This window comes from Suricata suricatta, chromosome 6 (assembly GCF_006229205.1).
Source record: "Suricata suricatta isolate VVHF042 chromosome 6, meerkat_22Aug2017_6uvM2_HiC, whole genome shotgun sequence".
Lineage (NCBI taxonomy): Eukaryota > Metazoa > Chordata > Mammalia > Carnivora > Herpestidae > Suricata > Suricata suricatta.
The window spans coordinates 52,311,244-52,337,644 of NC_043705.1; the positions used below are offsets into that span (position 1 = coordinate 52,311,244).

At 36.9% G+C, this 26,401-nt stretch overlaps 1 protein-coding gene across 1 annotated transcript in view; it reads right to left on the minus strand.

The window, feature by feature from the left end:
- Positions 1 to 26,401, minus strand: part of GFM2 (G elongation factor mitochondrial 2) — a 49,264-nt gene that overhangs the window by 16,489 nt on the left and 6,374 nt on the right. The window contains exons 3-11 of the mRNA XM_029941213.1: positions 25,595 to 25,679; positions 23,852 to 23,909; positions 23,315 to 23,412; positions 12,084 to 12,209; positions 11,115 to 11,203; positions 6,564 to 6,652; positions 4,973 to 5,033; positions 4,547 to 4,726; positions 635 to 727 (exon numbers count right to left, since the gene is read on the minus strand). Coding sequence (XP_029797073.1) covers positions 635 to 727; positions 4,547 to 4,726; positions 4,973 to 5,033; positions 6,564 to 6,652; positions 11,115 to 11,203; positions 12,084 to 12,209; positions 23,315 to 23,412; positions 23,852 to 23,909; positions 25,595 to 25,679 — 879 coding nt within the window. The remainder of the gene's footprint in view (positions 1 to 634; positions 728 to 4,546; positions 4,727 to 4,972; positions 5,034 to 6,563; positions 6,653 to 11,114; positions 11,204 to 12,083; positions 12,210 to 23,314; positions 23,413 to 23,851; positions 23,910 to 25,594; positions 25,680 to 26,401) is intronic.

The following is a 26,401-nucleotide window of genomic DNA, read 5'->3' on the forward strand; positions in this document are numbered from 1 at the left end:
ACAAACAAACAAACAAACAAATAAAAAAACCAACTTTCCTGGGGGACTCTTGTTTCATTAAGAAAAATAAAGATTGTTTGCTAAATTCACAGGGGAAGGTTACTAACAAAAAATGACAGAAATGCTTTGAAGAAATCTGTCCTAATTCAATTATTACTACCATTTTACATGACTATTCTCTGGTTTAATGTATCTCAAAAGGAAACAAAAAGAGAAAAAGACCTGTAATGAGCTTCCAGTAAGAATTAAAACATTTTCAGAAAATAAAAACTGATGAGAAAAATCATTGCAGTAGTCTACAAAACCAGTAAATTTTCAATATAACATTTCCACCTGTAATTTCCCTAAACCTACTTAAGAAATGATCATAATGAAAGCGCTGCAAAGAAGGAATGAGTGACTTATGCCTGACTCGATAGCAGTCAAAAAGATTCAATTTCTGATTTTGTAAAGCATATCTGCAAATAGTAAATCACTACCATTATTTAAGTACTTGTATTAATAGTGACTTTATCTTAACATTCTCCTAATTAAGTCAGCAATTTCTAATGCTATGCAAAGTTGAAAGAAACTAAACACTCGAGAAAGAAGAATCAAACCACATCCAATTAGTAAAACCTCAAAGTAAATGAATAATAAAATTTACCTGTTCAGCTGGTAGCAAATCAAAATTTTCACTAAATTCTCCTAAAACCAAGTCAGCAAATTCATCATCCAAATCTGCAACCTACAAAGAAAGGTTTTAATTCTATAACTTGCTTTTATTGTCACAACTATTAAGTCCAAATAAGTGGACATTATCCAAATATTTCAAGACAGCTACATTATCTGCCTTATCTAGGCCATGGAACTCTCCATAATGTTTCAAGAGACTGAAAATTGAAAATGTGTCATTATAAGTTCCCTATATATTTGAGAAGGAATAGCCAGATGAAGTATCTCAATGAAGTGCTATCCACTCAGAGTGCTCAAAGAAATAAAAGACACAATTTATAGCAAAAATATATATAATATTAGATAAATTTGGAAGTGTTAATTAGTTTACTAAAAAGTGTCATCTGGGGATGCCTGGGTGGCTCAGTCGAATGAGCGTCCGGCTTCGGCTCAGGTCATGATCTCATAGTTGGTGAGCTTGAGCCCCACGTCAGGCTCTCTGTTGCCAGCACAGAGCCTGCTTCATATCCTCTGTCCACCCCTTCCCAGCTCTTGTGCACATGTTCTCTCTTCCAAAAATAAAACATTAAAAAAAAAAAGGTTCATCTGGTCTTCCTTTAACATTATATCCACCAGATGTCGTAAGACAGTTCAACTAAAATAACTCATCTTATTCTAATCCTACAATGCAGGAACAGATTTAAGTTGAGGGTCATAGGCATCATTTCAGCAAGAAAAATGCAACTATCTAATTCATGTTCTTTTTGTAATTATCTGCCTTTATGGAATAGGAGAATTCAGCTGACAAAAAATTCAATAAAAGTTTCAAAAGTTTTATAATAGTACAAAGGAGCAAAACATTCAAACTTAGTGAGAAAAACACACTTTTAACAGCTAGCTTATTGCAGAAACATACCTAACCTTTCTCCTGGAAAAAGAAAAAGAAAAAAAGCACACATGATAGAGAAGCACAGCTTCTGTCTGGAGTTACACTGCCTTGAAATAGTTACAGTACTTGCTGCCTTATTCAGAAACTTAGGTCAAGTTACATCACCTCTCTCTCTCTCTTTTTTTTTTTTAAGTCTGTTTATTTATTGTGAGACACAGACACAAAGCATGAGCAGGGGAGAGGCAGAGAGAGGGAAGAGAGAGAATCCCAAGCAGGCTCCATGCTGTCAGTGCAAAGCTCAGTGCAGGGTTCGATATCATGAACCACAAGATCATGACCTGAGTTGAAACCAAGAGTTGGACACTTAACCGACTGACCCACCCAGGGGCCCTACATTACCTCTCTTTATCTTGGTTAATCACGGATATAATACTAGGATCTACTTCACAGGGTGAGCATTAAATAACCAATTCAAATCGTGCTTCTAGAACATACAGTAAGAATACAGTAAGTTTAATTTATCACTATTCACCTTTAGAACACAGGAAGTTGATTCTAGTCCACACTAATCTTATTCTCCAAAAAAATTTAATTGTGATAAAATGTAACAAATAAAACATAAAATTTACCATCTTAACCATTTCTAACTGAACAGTTGAGTAGTGTTAAGTATATTCACATTGTTGTAAAACTAATATCCAGAACTTTCTCAATCTTGCAAACCCAAAATTCTATACCACGAAACAACTCTTTCTCATTCTCCTCTCCCCTATCCCCTAGCAACTATGATTCTACTTTCTGTCTCTACAAATCTGACTACTCTAAATATCTCAAATAAGTGGAATTACAGTATTTGTCTTTTATTCTGAACTAGCTTATTTCAATTAGCATAATGTCCTCGAGTTTCATCCATATTGTAACAAGTGTCAGAATGTCTTTCCTTTTTAAGGCTGAGTAATATTCTATTGTATGTTTATATCATATTTTATCTACTCATCTTGTTGATGAACACTTGGGCTGCTCCCACCTTTTGGCCATTAGGAATAACGGTGTTATGAACAAAGAAACACAAATATCTATTAGACACCCTGCTTTCAATTCTTTTGGATATACATCCAGAAGCAGAAATGCTAGACCATTTGGTAAATCTATTTTCAATCTGCTGAGGAACCACCATACTATTTCCCACAGTGGTTGTATCATTTTCATTCCTACCAACAATGCTCAAAAGTTACAGTTTCTCCATATTTTGCCAACACTTATTTTCTGGTTGGGGGGACGGTTTGTGGGTTTGTTTTTCTTTTTACCGTAGCTATCCTAACAGGTGTGATGTGGTCTTAATCTGTAATTCTATGAATATATATGCATTCCTTGAAATTAACACTTTATTATCAACTACAGAGAGCCTCATATCTTATTTTCGTTATATACTACCATATCCTAAGACATGCATTAGACATGCCTAAGATAAAACAAAAAAATCTCAAAGGAGAACTAATTATGTACCCAATTACTGATTAATAAATGTCAATTTCGGGTACATGGGTGGCTCAGTTGGTTTAGCGGTCAACTTTTGATTTCGGCTCAGGTCAAAATCCGTGTTAGGCTGTGCTGATAGTGTGGAGCCTGCTCTGGATTCTCTCTCCCTCTCTCAAATAAACAAACTTTAAAATAAATAGATAGATAAATAAATAAATAAGTAAATATCAATTCTATTTTTATCTGTTTATGACTCCCCAAATTAAAGAAGCAGTAAAGTACAGTAGGTAAGAACTCCAGCTCTAAATGGAGACAGACCTGGGTTCTGGTTCCAGCTCTGCTCCTTATTAGCTGCATGACAACTTAGTTAAGGATTCTAAGCTTCTGTCTACCCACCAGCAAAACAAGGATAATATAGGCTACTAATGAGTATTGCATAATATATGTAAAGCACTTAAGCTAGTTTATAGTACGTCCTCAGTAACAGATACTCAATAACAAAAATAACAGTAATTATTATTCTGTTAATGATAAAGTTGATGATTACTGTATATTATATTGGAAAATAATTACTTCAAGAACAACCTGATACAAAAAATTAATGAAAACAATTAATGATGACAGAATCTACTTTGACCAGTTTAATTCAGAAGTAAAAAAATCAAATGGTTCAGAATCAAATGTTCTTCACTACCATAAGATTCAGAGAGTTTATTTATGGCACAGTTCATTTATTAGTCTATATACCAACATACCATATAAATATTATAAATATTAACAATCTTACTATTTTCTATTAAAATTATGAGGGTGGATGAGGCCCAGAGTTACCAATAATTACAGAATTAATGTGACATTTCTAAGTTAAATGTGACATTTGATAAAATAAAAGATGGACACACTCTCTGAACTATTCCTAGGTTAAACCCTAAACAAATTCTCAGAAGTGTGTACAAGGAGATACATAAAAAGATGTTTACAGTAACATTGTTTCTAATAGCAAAAGAGACAATATAACCTCAAAGTCGACCCACAGAAGAACAGACAATAAATTGTGGCATAATCATGTTGAAACATGACAGGAGATTGAAAATGAAGCTTAACAACACATAACAAGGATAAATGTGCAACATACTGTTATAAAATACAACATCATTTCATTTATCTAATGTTCAAAACCATGGAAAACTAAGTCTTTCATGAATATACACATTCATAGTCAACTATAAAACAAAGCAAATGAAAGCAAAAGACTACAGTCAAGATAGTGGTGGGGGGAGTAAATGATTAGTGGAAAGGAGAGAGAGATAAACAGAAGTGGCACACAGAGATTCAAGGGTATTGCTAATATACTATTTCTTAAGCTGGCTGTTAGAAACACCGGTGTTCATTCTCTTCTTCGCTATACTTTATATATTACACGTTAAATATAAAATATAATACATACTTCATAAATTTCACAATATATAAAACATTTTTAAAGTTTTTAAATATACAAATATAAACTCAAAGTATTTATTTTACCTGTTCAATTAAGGCATTCCTTGCTTCCGTTGTCTCCTTAAGCAACTCAGGATCACTCATTTCCAAAAGGGGTTTCCGCAAAAAGTCTTTTCCATCATCTGAATTAGGATTCCAAAGAAGTTTTTCTTTACTTACTACATCCACAACTCCTTTGAAAGCTTTGCCTTCACCAAGTGGTAACTGCAAACCAGAGTGAGATTAACTTTGTTAAATGATCACTTAATTAGAATTGCATTGATGATAAAACATCTTTCCCCACTTTTCCCCAAATGGCTATTAACAGTATTACCATAATCTGTATCTATTTTTATTTACATGCCAACTTCTTTCAAAAAAGATTTGAGATAGTTTCAGAAATATATGTCATGATAAAATGATGAGGAAATTTGCAGCTGTTACTATTAAGAAACCAAATTATTAACCAACCTGTAAAAGTAAGGGCTTTGCCTTCAACTTCTCTCTGATGCTTTCAACCGCATATTTAAAACTGCAGGAAGCAAAACAACTATAATTACAAATGTTAAGATTCTTGGGCCACCTGGGTGGCTCAGTCAGGTAAACACATGACTCTTGCTCAGGTCATGATCTTGCTGCTCATGAGTTAGGGCGCTACGTTGGGCTCTGCGCTGACAGTGCCGAGCCCCCTGCTCACTTGCTCCCTCTTTCTCTCAAAAATAAATAAGCTTTAAAAATGTTAAAAAATTCTTTTTTTAATGTTTATTTATTTATTTTGAGAGAGAGAGAAAGCGATCCCATGCAAGCTCCATACTATCAGCAGGAGCTCGATGCAGGCTTCTCATGAACTATGATATCATGACCTGAGTGGCAATCAAGAAATGGATGCTCAACCAACTAAGCCACCCAGGCACCCCTTAAATGTTAAGATTCTTTTTTCCTTAATTTTTTTTGATGTTTATTTATTTGAGATACAGAGTAACAGAGCATGAATGGGGGAGGTGCAGAGAGAGAGGGAGACACAGAATCTGAAGCAGGCTCCAGGCTCTGAGCTGTCAGCACAGAGCCTGACGTGGGGCTTGAACCCACAAACTGTGAGATCATGACCTGAGCCGAAGTCGGATGTTTAACCGACTGAGCCACCCAGGTGCCCCAAATGTTAAGATTCTTAAAACGTATTTAAGAATGTTCTCTAAAATCACAACCCTTTTCACTGTCCCTAATGTTCATTACTTAACAGTTTTTCCATATGACAATTTCTTGAATAAACTTCAAATATGTCAAAAATGTCAACTTCAAATAACAGTGCTTGAGTACCCACCATAATCCTGCCACAGAGGTATCTAGGGTATTATTATAAGCTTCACTTATTATAGTTTGAAACTAAGATTAAAGAAACTCATCAAGGTCACCAATGATAAAGCTCAGTTATGACATTCAAATGCATGATTTGTAATTACAAGTCAAGGATCCTTTCTCCTAACAACTACATGTGCTCTCACACACAGCTACCACCTTTCTTCCAAAAGCCAGCCTAAGTCTTCTATGCCTTTACCTTATGCATTCTTAGTATCATGTTATCCGTTTAGAAAGAGGACAGAGCTACTGTGTGCTTGACGAGAGGTATGGTTTATGTTTTGTATTTGCCTTTCTCACACACTGACCAAGATCTCTCATCACATTTCTACCCTCTTTTTAATGGGACTGAATGAAGATTCCATGGAATATTTATACTCTAGAGGGAATAGCTATTTATAAATTTAACTTAGAATCCATTAAAAGCTCAAATTGTATTCCTACTTTTTTTAATGCTTATTTTTGAGAGAGGAGAGAAACAGAGCATGAGCCCCTAGCGGAGGGGCCAAAAGAGAAACAGACACAGAATCTGAAGCAGGCTCCAGGCTCTGAGCTGTCAGCACAGAGCCCGACGTGGGGCTTGAACTCACAAACTGTGAGATCATGGTTCTGACCCAAAGTTGGATGCTTAACCAACTTGAGCCATCCTGGCACTCTTGTATTCCTATTTTTAATAAGTGGGGGGAAAAAAACAAACTTGAAATACCTTGCGCCAGTTTTGTCCATTTTGTTTAAAAAACAGATTCGAGGTATCCTGTGTTTATCAGCTTGCCTCCATACTGTGAGAGTCTGGGCCTAGAGCAAAGAGGAAGGGAAAACAAACACATCTTGGGCAAAAATCACTACGCATGGAACAAACAGATGTAAGAATCGATGACCACATGGAAGTGGGCCCTGTTCCGACACAGATTTAGTGCCGCGCACTCGTACTTCCAGTCACTCTCCGATAGGGTCACAGTGAAGGACGAGATCAAGTGTAGCGGACAGTGTGCTTCCAACCGAGAACACTCGTATGGGCGATCTGGGCTGCTGCACGAGGAGAACTAACACCTGGGAGGTACTAAGAGTCACGGGAAGAGGACTTAATCCAGAACTAGAAGATGTTATTTTTGTCTGGCTTCACCTAACCTACTACAGGTCACATAATACTGAACTCCTCAGTTTGCTGACTTGCAAAACATGGACTTTGCCTTAATTCTTTTGTTGCTGTAATGTAGAAAGAATAGGACTGTACTATAAAAATGATATTGTGATAAAAATATGTATTTTTACTCCTGAAACCAATAATGCACTGTGTTAACTAAAATGCAAATAAAATTTTTTATAAGTTTATGTATTTTATTGTAAATGCTTGAATGTTGAATTAAACTGAAGAGTAAGGGAGAAAAAAGCCAATAACGATATTTCTAAGTAGCAATTCTCACATGCTTTTTAAAAATTATTTATTTTGAGAGAGAGAGAGAGAGAGAGAGAGAGAAAGCATGCACACATGGGAGGGAACAGAGAGGGAGAAAGAGACTCCCAGGCAGGCTCCACGTTGTCAGCACAGAGCCCCAACAAGGGGCTCAATCCCACAGACCAGAGATTATGACCTGAACCAAAATCAAGAGTTGGATGCTTAACCGCATGAATCACCCAGGTGTCCCTCTCATATGCTTTTCTATTTAATTCTAATTTTTATACATATTAAATATAAATAGTTTGAGTCTGTTATAATTTCTCTACCTAGTGGAACCTCAAAGCCCTTGAACAGAGCATAAATAGCCTAATGTGCTGACATTACCTGATACAGAAACCACTTTATATAATTTGGTTAAGTAAAATTTAGATAGAATAAAAACACTCATCTTAAGTGTACAGTGAGTTCTGATAAATGTATACACTTGTACAGCTACTATCTCAATCAGGATATAGATACACTATACTATATATATATAGACATATAGACATATGATAGAGATATAAATATACTATCCCATTTAAGATACAGAACCTAAGAAAGTTTTTTCTTATGTCCCATCCCCCATACACAACCTATCCTTACATTTGTCACCACAGATTCATTCTATTTTGGAATCTCATAAAAATAACATGGCTTCTTTCACCAAATGTAAAGTTTCTGATACTCACTCATGGTGTCAGTTATGCTGGCTGCTTTGGATGTTCTTGTACGAATGTGCCAGCGTGTTTGTCCACCTGTGGATGAGCACTCAGACTATTTCTAGTTTAGGGCTATTATGAATTTAGCTGCTATAACTATTGTGAACAAGTCTTAAGGGGACAAATGCTCTCATTTCCATAAATAAAGATACAGGAGGAGAAGTGCTAGGTGAGAGGACATGTGCTATTTCACTTTAAAAGACACTGCCAAATAGACCTCCAATGTATAGTATTTTACAGTCCCACCAACAGTGTACAAAACTTGTACTTGGCCACATCCTCGGCCAATATTTACCATCATTTTTTAAATTTTAGCCACTCGTGTGGGTGTCAAATAGGTTTTCTTTGTAATTTTAATTTGTATTTCTCTGATAATCAATGATATTGAGCATCTTTTCATGTTCTCATGGGCCATTCACATGTTTGGCGAAAAATCTAATCAGGTCTTTTATCCATTTTTTTAACTGGGTTGTTAGTTTCTATTACTGATTTGTAGTGTACTGGACACAGGTTCTTGGTCACACCCATGTACTATGAAAATTTCAGCACATACTTCCTAAAACAATGATACTTTCCTACATAATCAACAGTGTTATCATATTCTGGAAATTTAATTCCTCTAATATTTTATATCTAATATGAGAAATTTTCTTTCTCATAGCCTATAGCTTCCCTTTTTATTTTCTAATTTTTTTGGTTTTAATGAGAAGATGTAATTTTGTTAAAACCCAATGAATCAACTTTTCTTCTTCTAGTATGTTTTGTATCCTAGGAAATTGTTACCTATCCTCAAGGTTACCAATTTCTGCGTATGGTAAGGTGGGGGTTGGAGGTATTTTACAAATTTTCCAAGGAGAAAACATATTTAAAAATATATAAAAACTTCCATTATTCTACCTGCTAGCCAAAAGTCCACTTATTCTTTTAGGAAATAAGAGGCTTCTGTGTCACAAATTCAGAAACTTCCTATTCCAGTATATTTCAGTCTTGTAAATAATGCCATCTTTCAAATTTACATAAAGAAGTCATAATGACAGAAAGAATGCAACCATTAGGAAATGAAGTGATTCAGAAAAAAATGGAACTAATGTATAATCAACCTAGGGCCTCAGGGTCAGGCTTTATTTAAATCAAAAAAGTATCACTGCCTGTCAGCAGTCCTTAGGTCGGGCTTTGAATAACTGTCTTACCTCCCCACCCCCCACCCAACAACAACTTTTCATTCTGAAAACTCTCAAACCTATAAAAAAAGTGAAAGAATAGTACAATAAATATCCATGTACCCTTCACGTAAATTCACCAAGTATGAACACTTTGCTACCACTTGCTTTTTTTCTTCAAACGTGCATATGCACACCTTCGAATGTATGCACTGGCTATGGGCATGTGCCACCTGGATCTACTACACAGAGCATAATTAAATGATAGCTCCAACTGCTATCCATCTTGACTACTACCATGGTCTCTCAAGGGCCAGGTAATGGCCAAGTACAGTAGAAGTACTAATGTAGGTTATTCCTATAAAACATGTGGGACTTCTCCAACAGGTGACTTTGTTTGGCTTGCAGACTCCCCATCAGCTTAGCCAAACCCTTTTTGGAACTGTGCTATAGTCTGAGACTCTTTCTACCCAATCCTCCTTTCACCCTTCCTTGACTGACAGATGTCAGATCTGCTCTGTGGTCTGAAAGCTCGCTTCCATTTCTCTTTTCTCCTTTATTCTTCACAGGCATTTCCCCCAATAATCTCTTATATATCTATCCCACCTGGCATCTACAGCTCAAAGTATCCAAAGTAACAACATACATGTATGTGTACATGAGAGGTGAACCACTAGAGCAAGATGCAGATACGACACTTTAGCACTAAATATTTCAGCCTGTATTCTCTAAAAATAAGGATATTCTCCTATATAACCATTTAAAAGATCATACTCAAAAGAATTTAAGCTGGTATAATACTTTTATCTATTAACATACAGTTTATATTAAAAATTTTCTGGCTTTCCTAATGAAGATCTTTCTAACTTTTTGTTTTGAATCCAGGATCCTGCCAAAGATCATATTACATTTAGTTTTCTTGTTTGTTTCGAATCCTTTTACCTACAGGAGTGCCTGGGTGGCTCAGTCACTTGAGCGTGCAACTTCGGCTCAGGCCATGATCTCACAGTTCGGGAGTTCAAGCCCCATGTTGGGCTCTGTGCTGACAGAGCCTGCAGCCTGCTTTAGATTCTGTGTCTCCCTCCCTCTCTGCTCCTTTTCTGCTTGCACTCTGTCCTTTGAAAAATAAACAATAAAAAATTTTTTCTTTTATATTCATTTGATTGTCTTCTCATGATTAGATTTGGGCCAAACATTCTGCCAGGAACACAACTTAGATAATGTTGGATCCTTCTTAGCGCACCCTACCAGGTAGCCCATAGTGCCGATTTGTACCATTTGGGAAATGTTAATATTGATCACTTAGTTAAGGTATCAGTTTGAATAATTTTAAGATTAGAAGAAGTGAAGAGGATTCTACATTCTCTGGATCAAAAGGCAGGTTTACTTATAAGCCTTGAAGATAGCCTCTCACTCTGGAGCAAACAGCAGGCATGCTTACTGCCCATTATAAAACATGTGCATTTTCTAAGCACAGGGTTCCACTGGATGTGCAACTGTCACTAGACACCCTTTAGGTCACCCTGTGGAACTGGGGCTTGGGGAACTAAGACAAGAAATTGCCGACACTCTATTTCTGTGACTAATAAAGTCCTTTTTCTGACTCAAAACTCTTATGTCTTCTGCCAGCATGCCATAAAACTGTGGCAGGTTCACTAGTTAGCTTAAAGGAAGTACAAGAATCTCAAGCCCTTCACAGTTTTTCAATACTTTCATATTTCCTACTGAAAAGCAAGTACTTTTGTTTTACTATGAAATATGAGATGACATATAGATCAGTACATGTGACTGCAATATTAAATTCCAATTTCCTTTCACCATAATTTGATTAATATGAACTTAACAAATATAGGGCTATTGTAACTATAACTGATACATTCTACTTTAAAAAAAATTATGCTGTTGTATCTTCACTTTACTTTGGCAGTATTTGTTACCTCTACACCAGCAGAGGCATCAAACACAGCTACTGCACCATCCAACACTCTGAGGCAGCGCTCAACCTCCAACGTAAAGTCCACATGACCTAAGAAAAAGATGAGAAACACAATACTTAGTATCTTTTTTTTAAATGTTTTTTACATTTATTTAATTTTGAGAGAGACAGTGTGATTGAGGGAGGGGCTGATAGAGAGGGAGACACAGAATCCGAAGCAGGCACCAAGCTCTGAGCTATGAGCAGAAAACCTGACATGGGGCTCGAACTCATGGTCCATGAGATCATGACCTGAACTAAAGCTGGACACTCAACCAACTGAGCCACCCAGGTGCCCCAACACTTAAAGTCTTTTAAAAACTGAACAAAGAAACACGATCCAGCAATCCAACTTTGGGGTATATATCCAAAAGAAATGAGAGTCTCAAAGACTTATCTCCACACCACACTCAGAACAAAACTATTCACCATGGCCAAGAGGTGAAAACAATCCAAATGCCCATCTATGGATAAATGGTGTATATTTATATACAAATTGTTACGTATGTACAATGGAATATCATGCAGCCTTAAAAAAATCTTCTCACATATTACAAGACAGATAAACTTTGAAGATTTCATGCTAAGCAAAGTAAGCCACAAAAAGACAAATACTGTATGATTCTACTTATATGAGGTATCTAAAGTAATCTAGATTAAAAAGTAGAACAGTAATTACCAGCGATGGAAACAGATGACAAAGAAGAGTAGTGGTATAATGGATATACTGTTTCAGTTTTGCAAGACTAAGTACTCCTGGATATCAGTTCACAACAATGTAAATACACTTACCTACTGAACTATACTTTTAAAAATGGGTAGGATGGTAAATTTTACGATATATTCTTTACCATAATTACAAAGAAAACACAAACATGAATTAAAACCTCATATGAGGCAGCATCTCTGCATTGCTCGAACAGCATCATACCTGGAGTATCAATTAAATTGATTCTGTACCCCTTCCAATCAAATGTAACAGCAGCAGACTGAATAGTAATGCCTCTTTCTCTCTCTTGAGCCATGAAATCTGTCACTGTGTCTCCATCATCAACATCTGACGAGGAAAAAGATAACACAGTTAGACTTCATACCAAGTATATTTCATTGGGATAGTATAGCTACTTGACAGTTTAATCTGCTTTAAGACTGTTTAGGGGTGCCTGGGTGGCTCAGTCAGTTAAGCGGCCGACTTCGGTTCAGGTCATGATCTTGTGGTTCGTGAGTTTGAACTCCGCGTCAGGCTCTGTCCTGACAGCTCAGAGCCTGGAGCCTGCCTCAGATTTCGTGTCTCCTTCTCTCTCTGCCTTTCCCCTGCTCACTCTCTGTCTCTCAAAAAAAATTTTTAAAAGACTGTTTATAACATATTTGGCTTAATATCTAGAAGGCTTAATCTTTCTCTACATAAGTCCTTGTTCTAGAAAAAGCTTTTCCAGCAAAATTAGTAATTTTTCCATAAAAAATAATTTTTGTCTAACAACTAAGATTAAAATCTAAATTTTCAATTTTTCTAAACTTTGTATTTCTTTCATTTTTTCCCCCTAGTTTAACTTCCATTATCCCTTATGTTCCTCATGCCTGATTGCTTGACAGGAGGGAGGACAGTGCAATGAGAGGGCACAGACAGATCTAGATTTAAAACCCAACTTTACCATTACTACTCTATGAACCTGAGCAAGCTACTTAACCTGGTTTGTAAAACAAGGTTAACCTTGCTGGGCTGTTGTGAGAATGAAATGAGACTATGTGAAGTACTGAGCTCAGCAAATGATAAGGAAACGGTAGCTAAATGGAACAAGGTAAAGAAAAAACTCCTCCCAAGTAAAACTCCCCTTTACAAACCCTTATGATTACTAAATCTCCCCCCCAAAAGACACATCTACCTACAAATGAAAATAGTCTTAGTAGAACTTCTACACTAAACAGTTATGGAACAAACAGTAGTTTAACTACAAACAGTAGTGAAAGTTCATCTTGACTACCAAATTATTCTGCATTAAAATCCTTGTCTTCTGATTAAGTTTATACCGTAAAAGAAATAAAAATGAGCTGATTATTACCATTCAAATCTCAAAACCACAAGTGATCATGGCCTTATGCCATGTGTGTATACAATCCCCACTGTGTACGTACAGATGTGTATAAACATATGTATACATATGTGCCAACAGAGGGAGAAATAGCCAGAAAAATTTAATTTTCAGGAAACCCAAATATCTATGTTAAAAATTAGTGTTGCCAGTTATTCACAAAATAACGAAGAAAACAAACATGATTAATGAGACAAAGACCAAATACCTAACCAAAAGTGCTAAGTTTTTACTTATTTTTTTAAATGTTTATTTATTTTTGAGAGAAAGAGAGACAGAGTGTGAGCAGGGGAGGGAGAGAGAGAAGGAGACCCAGAATTTGAAGCAAGCTCCGGGCCCTGATCTGTCAGCAGAGAGCCCAATGTCAGGCTCAAACCCACAGACCACAAGATCATGACCTGTGCTGAAGCTGGCACCTAACTGACTGAACCACCAGGCACCCAAAAGCTCTAAATTTTTTAAAACATCTGTAGGAGGAGGGGGTGCAAGATGGCAGAATAGGAGGACCTTAAGCTCATCCTGTCCTACTTTTTACAGCTAGGTATCGCTCACATCTGAGTCAATAAACTAGAGGGCGATCTGAAGACTGGCAAGACAAACTCCACAGCCAAATACAGAGAAGAATTCAGCACAGGAGAGGTTAGGAAGGGCAGAAAGGCGGCCAAGAGCAAGGCGCACAGACAGAGGAAGCTGTGGTCACCGAGAAGGGAAAGCCCCAGGGAGTCTACATAGGAAAAACATATCCCCCTGACCTCTGGCCTTGAAAACCAGAGGGACTGAATTCCATGACTTTGTATAACTAGGGAACTTGGGAGTCTAGAGCGCTGAAGGTCAGGTGACTTAGCACTGGGCAGCCAGGAGCGCACAGGATAGCCAGGTCCCTGCCCTTAAAGAGACAAGGCCTGTAGAAGAGTCAGCACAGAAGTGACAGCTTCCTCAAAGGGAAGGAGATCTATTTATACAGACTTCAGAGCACACTGGGGAAGTTGTCTGAGAACAAAGGAACTGGCAGGGGCCACTTCCCCCCACCCCACAGCATAAACACACACACCTGCTGGGGGCAGTGCTGCAGAGACACTCACGAGGTAGCGCCAGCAGTGTGCTGTGCTAGGAGTTCTCCTGAGGACTCACCTACTCTAAGTCAACTGGCCTAGGCCCCGGGCTCAGGGCAAATTTTATTAACACTGTATGTATCCCACCCAATCACTGCCTCCACATGCTGAGGCCCTGTGGCCACCACACTTCGGCAGATCTGGCCAGGTCTAGCAGCTCAGTGCAGATTTTGCTAAAGTTGAATGTACCAAGCCACCATGCACGTACCAAGCCACCATGCACAAGACCCATGGGCTCCTTGTCACTACCTCTGCCGTGTATCCCGTGTCCGGCCACTAACACATGCCATGGCGCTGGCCACCGCCACGATATGGGGGATTTGGCCTAGGACCAATGACTCAGTGCAAATTTTTGTAACAGTGCTGCCGGGTCCCTGAACCCTCCTATGATCATGCCCTCTCAGAGCCGGCCTGCCTGGGTCTAACACCACAGAAAGCAAGCACAACCCACAAGAGGCAGAGAGTCAGTGCAGAAGTCTGACTGAAAGAGAAAGCACAACAGTAGGACACAAGCAACACACACAGAAGACTCCCCTGAAGTGTCACATTCTGGCGAACAGGGGACAATGCACTGCAGGGCACTACAGGACCTCTTCTTCATAAAACCACTACTTTTAACAGGAGATACAGCTGACTTTCCTAATACACAGAAACAGACACGGAAAGGTAGACAAAATGAAGAGACAGAGGAGTATGTCCCAAATTAAAGAATATGACAAAATCACAGCAGATCTAAGTCAAACAAATTAGTATGCCTGATACAGAATTTAGAATAATGATCATAAAGATACTCACTAAACTTGAGAAAAGAGTGGAAGATATTGGTGAGACCCTTAGCAAAGAGAAAAAAAAAATAATATCAGACATGAAGACTCAATAAATGAAATAAAAAATATAACAAATAGAATAAAAAGTAGGCTACAGGAAGCAAAGGAATGTATCAGTAACCTGGAGGACAGAGTAATGGAAAGCAAACAATATGAACAGATGAGATACCAATAAATACTGCATAATAAGAACTGACTTATAGAACTCAGTGACTCAATCAAGCATAGTAACATTCATGTTACAGCGATCCCAGAAGAGAGAGAAAGGTGGCAGAAAAGGTATCTGAAGAAAGCTTCCCAAATATGAGGAGGGAAACAGAGATCCAGATTCAGGAGGCACAGAGATCCCCAAAAAATTTAACCCAAGGGGTTCCACACAAAGACACAGAGTCATTAAAATGGGAAAAAAAAATTATGATGAAGAAAGAATTTTATAGGTTGCAAGAGAAAAGAAGACAGTTACATACAAAGAAATCCCATAAAGCTATTAGGGGTTTTTTCAGCAGAGAGAAACTCTGCAGGTCAGAAGGGAATGGCATGATATATTCAAAGTGCTCAAAGGAAAAAAAATCTGCAGACATGAGTACTCTATCCAGCAAGACTATCATTTGGAATTGAGGGAGAGATAAAGACTTTCTTACTAACAAAACCTAAAAAAGTTTAAGACCACTAAACCAGTCCTAAAAGAAGTATTAAAGGGGACTCTTTGAGTAGGAAGCAAAGACCATAAGTGAAAGTATAAAAAAGTAAGAAACATTAAAAGTAAATACTTCCAGGGGCGCCTGGGTGGCTCAATCGGTTAAGCCCCTAACTCTGGCTCAGGTCATGATCTTGTGGCTTTTGAGTTCAAGCCCCACGTTGGGCTATGAGCTGTCAGCCTGCTTCAGAGTCTCTGCCCCAAGCCGGCTCATGCTCTGTCCCTCTCCTCTCTCTCTCAAAAATAAACATTAGAAAAAAAAGTTTTTAAAAAAGTAAATGCTTCTGTAAAAACCAGTTAAAATATTCAGAAAATAAAAGGACGTAAAATCTGACACCCTATACCTAAAGCATGGGGGAAGTGGGAGTAAAGAGGAGTTTGAACTTCTGCAATCATCAACTTAATATAGACTAGTATATGCAGAAGAGGTTATACACAAACCTAATGGTAACCACAAAATAAGAACCACTAATAGATATGCAAAGAATGAAGAAAAAGGAATCCAAGTATATCACTGAAGAAAGTCAACAAACCATGAAAGAAAGGTTCAGAAAAAAGGTGCAAAAACAACCACAAAACAACAAAATGGCAAAAATACATATTGATTAATAATTACTTTGAATGTAAATGGATTAAACACTCCAATCAAAGCACACAGGCTGACAGAATGAATAAAAACAAGACTCATCTAAATGCTACCTATAAGAAACTCATTTCAGACAAAAAGACAATGGCAGATTAAAAGTGAGGGGAGGGGATGGAAAAACATTTATTAAGCACATGGATGTCAAAAGAAAGTCAGGGAAACCATACTTAGATGAGACAAAATATACTTTAAAACAAAATCTGTAACAAGAGACAAAAACCACTGTATAATAACAAAGGGTACAATCCAACAGGAGAAGAACAATTGTAAATATTTATGAACCCAATATGGAAGCACCCAATTATGTAAAACAATAACAAGGAACTAATCATAAGTAATACAATAATAGTAAAGTGACTTGAATTCCCCACTTACATCAATGGACAGATCATCCAAAGAGAAAATAAACAAAGAAACAGTGACTCTGAATGACACATTGGACCAGATGGATATAACAGCATTATCAGAACATTCCATCTTAAACATTTGCAGAAAACACATTCTTTTCAAACACACACAGAACATTCTCCAGAATAGATCACATATTAGGCCACAGAATAAGTCTTAACAAATAATAAAAATCCAAGTCATACCATGCATTTTCCTGACTACAACACTATGAAACTAGAAAGTAACTACAAGAAAAACTTTAGGAAGACCACAGATACATGGAGGTTAAATGACATGCTATGGGTCAACCAAGGAATCAAAGAAGAAATTTAAAAATTATGTGGAGGCAAATAAAAATGAAAATACAATGGTTCAAAAACTTTGGGATGCAGTAAAAGTGGTTCTAAGAGCAAAGTGTATAGCAACACAGGTTTACTTCAAGAAGCACAAAGAAACTCAAACAACCTAACTTCACACCTAAAGGAGTTAGAAAAAACATAAAACCCAAACCCAGCAAAAGAAGAAAATGCAGATTAGAACAGAAATAAATGACACACAAAAAATTAGGATGGATCAATGAAACTTGGAGATAGTTCTCTGAAAGGATCAACAAAATTGAAAAACCTATAGCAAGGTTCATAAAAAAAAAAAAAAAAAAAAAGGAAAGAGAGAAAGAGACGGGGATGAGAGGGACCCAAATAAACAAAATAACCAATAAAAGAGGAGACATAACAACCAAATCCACATAAATACAAATAACTGTTACAGAATATAGAATAGTATGAACACCTAAATGCCAAAAAGTTGGACAACTTATAAAAGAAATGGATAAATTCCTACAAACATATAACCTACCAAAACTATGGTGAAAGAAATGGAAAATTTGAACAGACCAATTACCTGCAATGAAATCAGTCATCAAAAAACTCAAAAAACAGGAGTGTCTGGGTGGTTCAGTCAGTTAAATGTCTGACTTTGGCTTAGGTCATTTACTCACAGTTTGTGAGTTCGAGCCCCACATCGGACTCTGCTAACAGCTCAGAGTCTGGAGCTTCGGATTCTGTTTCTCCCTCTCTCTCTGCCCCTTCCCCACTGTGACTCTCTCTCTCTTTCTCTCTCAAAAATAAACATTAAAAAAATTTTTTTAAACTCTGAAAAAACAAAAGTCCAGGACCAGACAGTTTCACAGGAATGTTACAAAACATTTAATAAATGTTAACACCTATTCTTCTCAGACTATTCCAAAAAATACAAGAAGGAAAACTTTCAAATTCATTCTTTGAGGCCAGTTTCATCCAGATACCAAAACCAAGTAAAGAAACCACAAAAGAGAGAGAGAGAGAGAGAGAGAGAGAGAGAGAGAGAGAGAACTACAGGCCAATATTCCTCATGAATATAGATGCAAAAAACTCAACAAAATATTAGCAAGCCAAATCCACAATACATTAAAAAAACATACCACGATCAAGTGGGATTTATTCCAGGGATGCAAGGGTGACCCAATATTTGCAAAACAATGAACATGATAAGTTATATCATTAAGAGAAAGGATAAAAACTATACGATCCTTTTTAACAGATGCAGAAAAAGCATCCGACAAAGTACCATATCCATTCATGATAAAAACCCTCTGCAAAACAGGTCAAGAGGGGAACATACCTCACATAATAAAGGGCTTCTATGAAAAACTCACAGCCAACATCATACTCTTATCATGAAAAATTGAAAACTTTTCCCTTAAGGTGAGCAAGACAAGCATGTCCACTCCCACTTTAATTCAACATAGTACTGGCAGTCCTAGCCACAGCAATCAGATAAGAAAAAGAAATAAAAGGGATCCAAATTGGTAAGAAGTAAAATTTTTCACTATTTCCATATGACACAGTACTATATATAGAAAACTTGAGTCTACCAAAAAACTTTTAAAACTGAATAATGAATTCAGTAAAGTTGCAGGATACAAAATCAGTGTGTGGAAATTTGTTGCATTCCTATATACTGACAACAAAGCAGCAGAAAGTGAAATTAAAAAAACATTCCCATTTACAACTGCACCAAAAATAATAAAATACCTTGGAATAAATTTAACCAAAGAGGTGAAAGACCTGTACTCTGAAAACAATAAAACACTAATGAAAGAAATTCAAGACAACACAAAGGTATGGAAAGACGTTCCATGCTCAGGGATTAGGAGAATATTGGTAAAATGTCCATACTACCTCAAGCAATCTACAGATTTAATGTAATCCCTATCAAAAAATATCAACAGCATTTTTCACAGCACTAAAATAAACAATCCTAAAATTTGTATGAAACCACAAAAAAGGATGTAAAATAGCCAAAGAAATCTTGAAGAACAACAACAAAACAGGATATCTCATAATTCCAGATTTCAAGTTATATTACAAAGCAGTAGTAATTAAAACAATATGGTACTGGCAACAAAACAAAACAAAAAAACCAGACACAGAGCTCAGTGGAATAGAACAGAAAACGAAGAAATAAACCCACAATATGAGATCAAATAATCTTTGACAAAGGAGGAATGAATATCCAGTGGAGAAAAAGACAGTCTCTTCAACAAACAGTGCTGGGAAAGCTAAACAGATACAAACAAAAGAATGAAACTGGACCACTTTCTTAAACTATACACAAAACTAAACTCACAATGGACTAAAGACCTAAATGTGAGACTTGAAACCATAAAAACCTTTGAAAAGAGCACAGAAAGTAATCTCTCTGGCATCAGCCATAGCAACATTTTTCTAAGTGTATCTCCTGAGGCATGGGAAATAAAAGCAAAAATAAATTATTGGGAACTACATAAAAATATGCACAGTGAAGGAAATGATCAGCAAAACTAAAAGGCAACCTACCGAATGGGAGAAGATATATGCAAATGATATTTCCAATAAAAGGCTAGTACCCCAAATAGATAAATTGATACAACCCAACACCCAAAAAACACAAAATCCAATTAAAACATGGGCAGAAAATGTGAAGAGACACACCTGCAAAGAAGACATAGAGATATCCAACACACACATGATGCTCAACATCACTCATCATCAAGGAAACACAAATCAAAACCACAATGACGTATCACCTCACACCTACCAGAATGGATAAAATCAAAAACACAAGAAACAAACAAAACAAAACAAAACAAAACACAAAAACACAAGAAACAAGTACTGATGGGAATATGGAGAAAAAGGAACCTTCTTTTACTGTTGGTGAGTATGCAAACTGGTGCAGCCACTCTGGAAAACAGTGGAGCTTTTTCAAAAAGTTAAAAATAGAACTATCCTAGGACCCAGGAATCACATTACTGGGTACTTACCCCCAATATACAAAAACCCTAATTCAAAGGGATATATGCACCCCTATGTTTACTGAAGCATAATTTACAACAGCCAAGATATGGAAGCAGCCCAAGTGTCCATCGATAAATGAATGCATAAAGACGACATAGGATATATATACACAGAATATCATTAAGCCATAAAAAAGAATAAAATCTTGACATTTGCAACAATATGAGCTAAAAGTGTAATGCTAAGCAAAATAAGTCAGAGAAAGACAAATACCATAGGATCTCACATGTGGAATTAAAGAAACAAAATAGGAAAAAAAGAAAAAGGAAAAAAGAGAAATCAAGAAACAGACTCTTTAACTACAGAGAACTGATAGTTAACAGAGTAGGGAGGGGAAATAGGGCATGAGGACTGAAGAGTACATTTACTGTAATGAAAAAAATAAAATGATAAAAAAGAAAATAGATATATGCACCCCCAAATTCACTGTAGCATTAGTAATGGTGAAGATAATGGAAGCAAGCTAAGTATTCACCAATAGATAAATGAAGATCTGACATATAGATATACACACACACACACACACACACACACACACACACAATCTAAACACACATACATACTCTCACATTGGAAAAGTCACAAAGAAGTCACAAAGAAGAATGAGATTCTGCCATCCGAAAAACAGACGGACTTAAAGGGACTCATGCTAAATGAAATAAGTCATACCAAGAAAGCCAAGTACCATATGATTTCACTAAGTGCAGTCTAAATCAAACGAAAAGCAGAGGCAGACCTGTAAATAGAGAACTGATGGTTGCCAAAGAGAAGGGAAGCAGGGGGATGGGCAAATGGGTAAAAGGGAGTGGGAAGCTTCTAGTTATGGAATGAATAAGAGCTGGGGATGGAAAGTACAGCACAGGAATACAGCTGATGGCATTGTTACAGTGTTATACAGTACTGGACGCAGTTACACTAGTGGTGAGCATAACAACGTAAAGAGTTGTCACAGAGACAAATCTTTTTCTTTAAAATTTATTTATTTATTTATTCTAAGAGAGAGAGAGAGAGAAGGGGCGGGGCAGAGAGAGAGTCCCAAGCAGGACCCACAATGCCTGCACAGAGCCTGATGCAGGGCTCAAACTCGCAAAACACGAAGTCATGACTTGAACTGAAAACAAGAGTTGGACGCCTAACAGTCTGTGCCACCCAAGTGCCCCTGCAGAGACAAATCTTATGGACACTTCGCTATGTATTAAATAAGCCAGTCACAAAAAGACCAATACTGTAAGATTCTTTCCACTTACATGAGTTTATCTAGAGTAGTCAAATATATAGGAAGAGAAGGTAGAGAATGGTAGTTTCCAGAGGTGGGGCAGAGGGAAAAACACAGAATTAGTATTTAATGGGTAGAGCTTGGGTTTTGCAAGATTAAAAAGTTCTGAAGACTGCTAACAGTACTTAATACTACTTAAATGTACACTCAGAAATGGTTAATATGGTAAATGTTTTTATATATATATAAAATATATATATACATGCGGATACACACACACACACACACACACATATATTTTACTGCAATCAAAAAAAAAGGTTGCCTTGAAAACTGCCCACCTAATCTGGATCCTTGCTTCAGGGATACAAACTGGGGTTGTGAGAAAAGAATTATCATCAGATCTGTGATACAACAGAGGAAGCCTAATAATGTTCTAGAGAAATGGTTCTCAATATAATGCATTTCAAAATCTCTATGAAGGTTTTGAAAAAGATTTCTACTTCTGGTATTACGGACATGATCACCTCCATCTCAAATTTCAAAACAAAATGTTTTATCAGAGATAAAGAAAGGTACTTTATAAGAATAAAAAAGTTGATCTGTCAGAGAAACACAACAATCATAAATGTGTATATGATAAATACAGAGTTTCCAAATACATAACACAAAAATACAGACACCCAGGTGATACCACATATTTGCTGAGTCTTAATTTCCAGAGCAGACAGAGCTAGGGCATTGTTATTTACAAACAAAACAAAACAAAAAAATTACATGGGGGATTCAAATGTGCATGACTGGTCAAGAACCAAAGTTTTTGACATCTTATAATTAAAAACTAAAATCAAAACTTAGGTAAATACTACTACTACTGTGGACTGGATTAACAAAATCCTTTCTTCTGCATGAAAATTTGACCTCTGATTAACTTTCTAGTTCTTTTCTTCTAGAAACCAGAGATCACAAATATGTCAATTATGTTGCTAGGCAAAGTATCTTTTTAATATACTTATTCTGAGAGAGAGCATGCACGCATGAGCATGTAGGAGTATGGGAGAGACAGAGAGAGGGAGAGAGAGAATCCCAAGCAGGCTCCAGGCTGTCAGCACAGACCTCAACAGAGGTCTCGATCCCATAAACCACGGAATCATAACCTGAGCCAAAATCAAGAGTCAGAAACTCAACCAAATGAGCCCCCCAGGAGCCCGGGCAACATATCTTATAGAAAAAAGTTATTTGTGATTTTGGTAAGGTATACCTGAATTGGGAAGAGCTATACATGAATTGTTAATACTTGATGGAGATACACAACCTTAGGCTTCCCTGAGTGGGATACAGCATGTCCTTTGTAGTAAATCTGGAAGAGAGCCCACGGAGCTTTAACAAGAGGTATCTGTTCCTAAGGGGCAGGAGGCTTTAAGCCACGGTGGCTCCTATGAACCCTGTTGCCTTAAACTGTACTGTCACTTTTAAGTGGCCAAAGAAGATGGTTCCCAGATAGCTATGTGGACTGCATCAAGGACTCCTGCAGAAAGAAACACCTGCTGCTGGCGTGCTGGGAAGCTGTGGCCCCTGTCCTAGACTGTTCTGAGTAGACCAGGGTGAAGATAGTCCTGTGAGTCTGACTGTTGAGTTGAACCTAAGAAAACTCTTTGGTGGGTGTTGCAACTACCTTATCTTTACATTGTGGTTTTGACATCAGTGCTTCCATGCCTTACTCAAGATCTCTAGGTTGACTTCTTAAAATATATTCCAGTGACGTTTTTCCTAATGGGGGTTGGGGTGAGGAGGAATCCATTCTAACCTCCCAGTGATCTTGTGTATCCAGAATAGTACAATATTCTTTCTGTGGTGGTAGTTTTGCCTGCATCAATATGAGCCATAATTCCAATATTACGGATTCTGTTTGAAAGGTGGAGAGAAAAAAAAAAGCATGTATTACAAGATGGACATTACTAAAACTGTAAAACCAAAACATGTACTCTATATGCTGTGCAAATTTCAAAGCTAGTTAGTATTTCAGTAGTTTATATAATGGTGTAAAAATGAGAAAACCAGAAAACATATCCCTACCACATTATTCTGACAAAACCGCTAAGTAACAACAAGCTAACTACAAACTTGTGAATCTTATTTTTATTTCTATGAAAAGTGTGCTGTTGCTACATTAAAAATATTTAGCATTGAATTGGAAGAAAAATAGCTTTACAGATACATACCAACATCTATTTATAATAAGCTAGGGCAGAAAGCTAAATTAATGTTAAATTAAGCCCATGACATAAACCGTTACCTTTTCACAGCAGTGTATGGAAAAGACAGTATCAATGATAGTACTTACTTGGCTATGGGAGGACTGATGACAGAATGAAGGGATTTGATATCATTTCCTATTAAACCTAATGGAAAGAGTTAAAACTGAAAAGTGTAAGAAATTGTCCTTTTTAGGGCTTGCCGAGATAGCTCAGTTGGGAGAGCGTTAGACTGAAGAAATTGTCCTTTAATTGACAAATGAAAGAAGTTAAAATAATTTTAAGCAAATATAATAATTCCAAGTATAGTAAAATCCAAGCTAAATTAAACTTTCATTTACCTCAAAGTTATTATCACTAAAGAAAAGGCAATAGATGTTAAGTTTTCAAACACAAATTTCTAAACCACATTCTTAGAAAAATATAAATTTACTCCAATCTTCCCCACTTCTTTAAAATGTTTATTTATTTTTGACAGAGCATAAGCAGGGGAGGGGCACAGAGTGGGGGATAGAGAATCAAAGAGGGCTCTGTGCTGACAGCAGAGAGCTCAAGGTGGGGTTCGAACTCATGAACCTCGAGATCATGACCTGAGGCAACTGACTGAGCTACCCAGATGCCCCTCCCCAGCTTTGCCACTTTCTACAATAGACCAAAAATATATGTAACTATAGAAGTAGAATGTTCAGAGCAATAATCTTAAGACAATAGCTCCTGAACCAAAGAAAAATAAAACACACAGCCCTGTAAACCTGCATTGTCAAGGCCTAAAGAGTTAAGAGTGATCCTAATATCAGATGACAATGAATTTTTGTACAATCTGAAACTCGTCTTCCCTCAGTACTCCCAAGCACCTAATACCTTTAAAGATGCCCTGGGAAGTATCACTGAATTGGAGCTATAACAATCTAATACTTGTAAAAGGACAAGTAGTATTTCTGGAATACAAAAAACCTCTAATAATTTACTCCATACTTATGTATTTTATTAATAATTTTAAAGCAAAAATGCAGTTACATTTATAAATTTATTCTATACCTTCCTATTTAAATCAGTTTTGCAAAATTTCTATAAAAAATTAAGAACAGTGCTATTATATTTTGAAAACCTCATGCCAGTTTGAAGACCAAAAGATGGCCTGTATGGCTACAGATAAATTTGCATGAGCAAAATATAGAAACGTGGATACAGGCCAATACTGCAGACCTTTACATTCACATGCCCTTAATAGTCCCACAATCAGTATTTTTACTCCATTACTCTCAAATGACAAAGATGGAAATGTAAACAGCAACAGAAAGCAGCTAGTTTCATTGAGTCTCCCATATGCTAGCTTACTTCAAACACAAAAGAACACTCAGAATTTGTTTCTCAGGCTTTCAGCTTTCAACAGCCCTACTACCCTAACGTAACCTATCCCAGATAAGTAGTTCAACTACTCTTAAGAACTTTTAAATAAATTATTTGGGCAAACCTCTAATGACAGAAACTACTTATGCATAAAAACAAGAAAAGGACTAGAAAATCAGTATTTTATAACAAGAGCACTCTACAAACAGACAACTCGCTAAACTTCTGAACCAGCGACTAAAGCCCCCAACTTTCAGTTTAGCTCATTTGGATAGGCAGCATGTAAGGAGCACAGGCCTCTTGGAACTCCCCCCCGCCCCCCGACCCCGACATGCATCAGAATACTCCTGACTCCCAAAAGTCTCAAGGAAATAGCCAAGAAGTAAAAAGGAGGCACTATTTTTAAAATGGAATATTGACAACAAGAATGAGAGAAAGCAAACAAGCACTTTAAGTAAAATAAGAATCATCACAGTTTGTACCTGGTGGAGAACTGTAGTTTCTTCCTAGAGACACATATGGCTTTAGTGTTTGTAAACTTGCTCTCATTTTAGAGCAACATATATCCTAGTGAGGAGAAAAAGAACCCTGACATTAATAGAGTACTTCTAACATCATAACTATGCTTTGTCAGAAAACAAAATACTTTAAATCTCCTTCAAGTACTCTGAATTTATTAACTCTAGTTCCTTTAAAAAGTGACAACCCAAAATTCTACTGCGGGAAAGAACAAAAATAAAACTAATACTGACTTGCTGTTTTGAGCTGATCTTAGATGATGGTTCTCTAAGATCTGCAGCATTAACATCACAAGGAACACAATTCTCCAGACCTACTCCAGACAAGAAAGTAACAACTCTGGGGACAGAGGCAAACAATCTGGGAATTTTTATTTAACTGAAGTATAAGGAACACAGAGTTGTATTAGTTTCAGGTGTACTGAACAATCAGCGTTTCTACAAGCCCTCCAGGTGATTCTGAGAGCTACAATTTGAGAACCACGGGCCTGAAGCATCCAGAGAGCCAGACAAGTTCTAAGGTCTCTTACCCTGGCTACTTGATTCTCCTATACAGTTGCTAAGAGCTGGTGGGGGTCAAGAACTCTAAAACTATGAGCTGTTTGGGGGATTTATAAAAGGGGCTACACATTAGAATCATCTGGAAAACTTTAAAAACATTTGGCGGGGGAAGGGGGGTAGGTGGGAGAACTAGGGACTGGCATTTTTAAAAGTTTCTGGAGTATCTTCTCCCAGTGTTTCCACACAGAGGCTGAATATTCCCCATCCCAA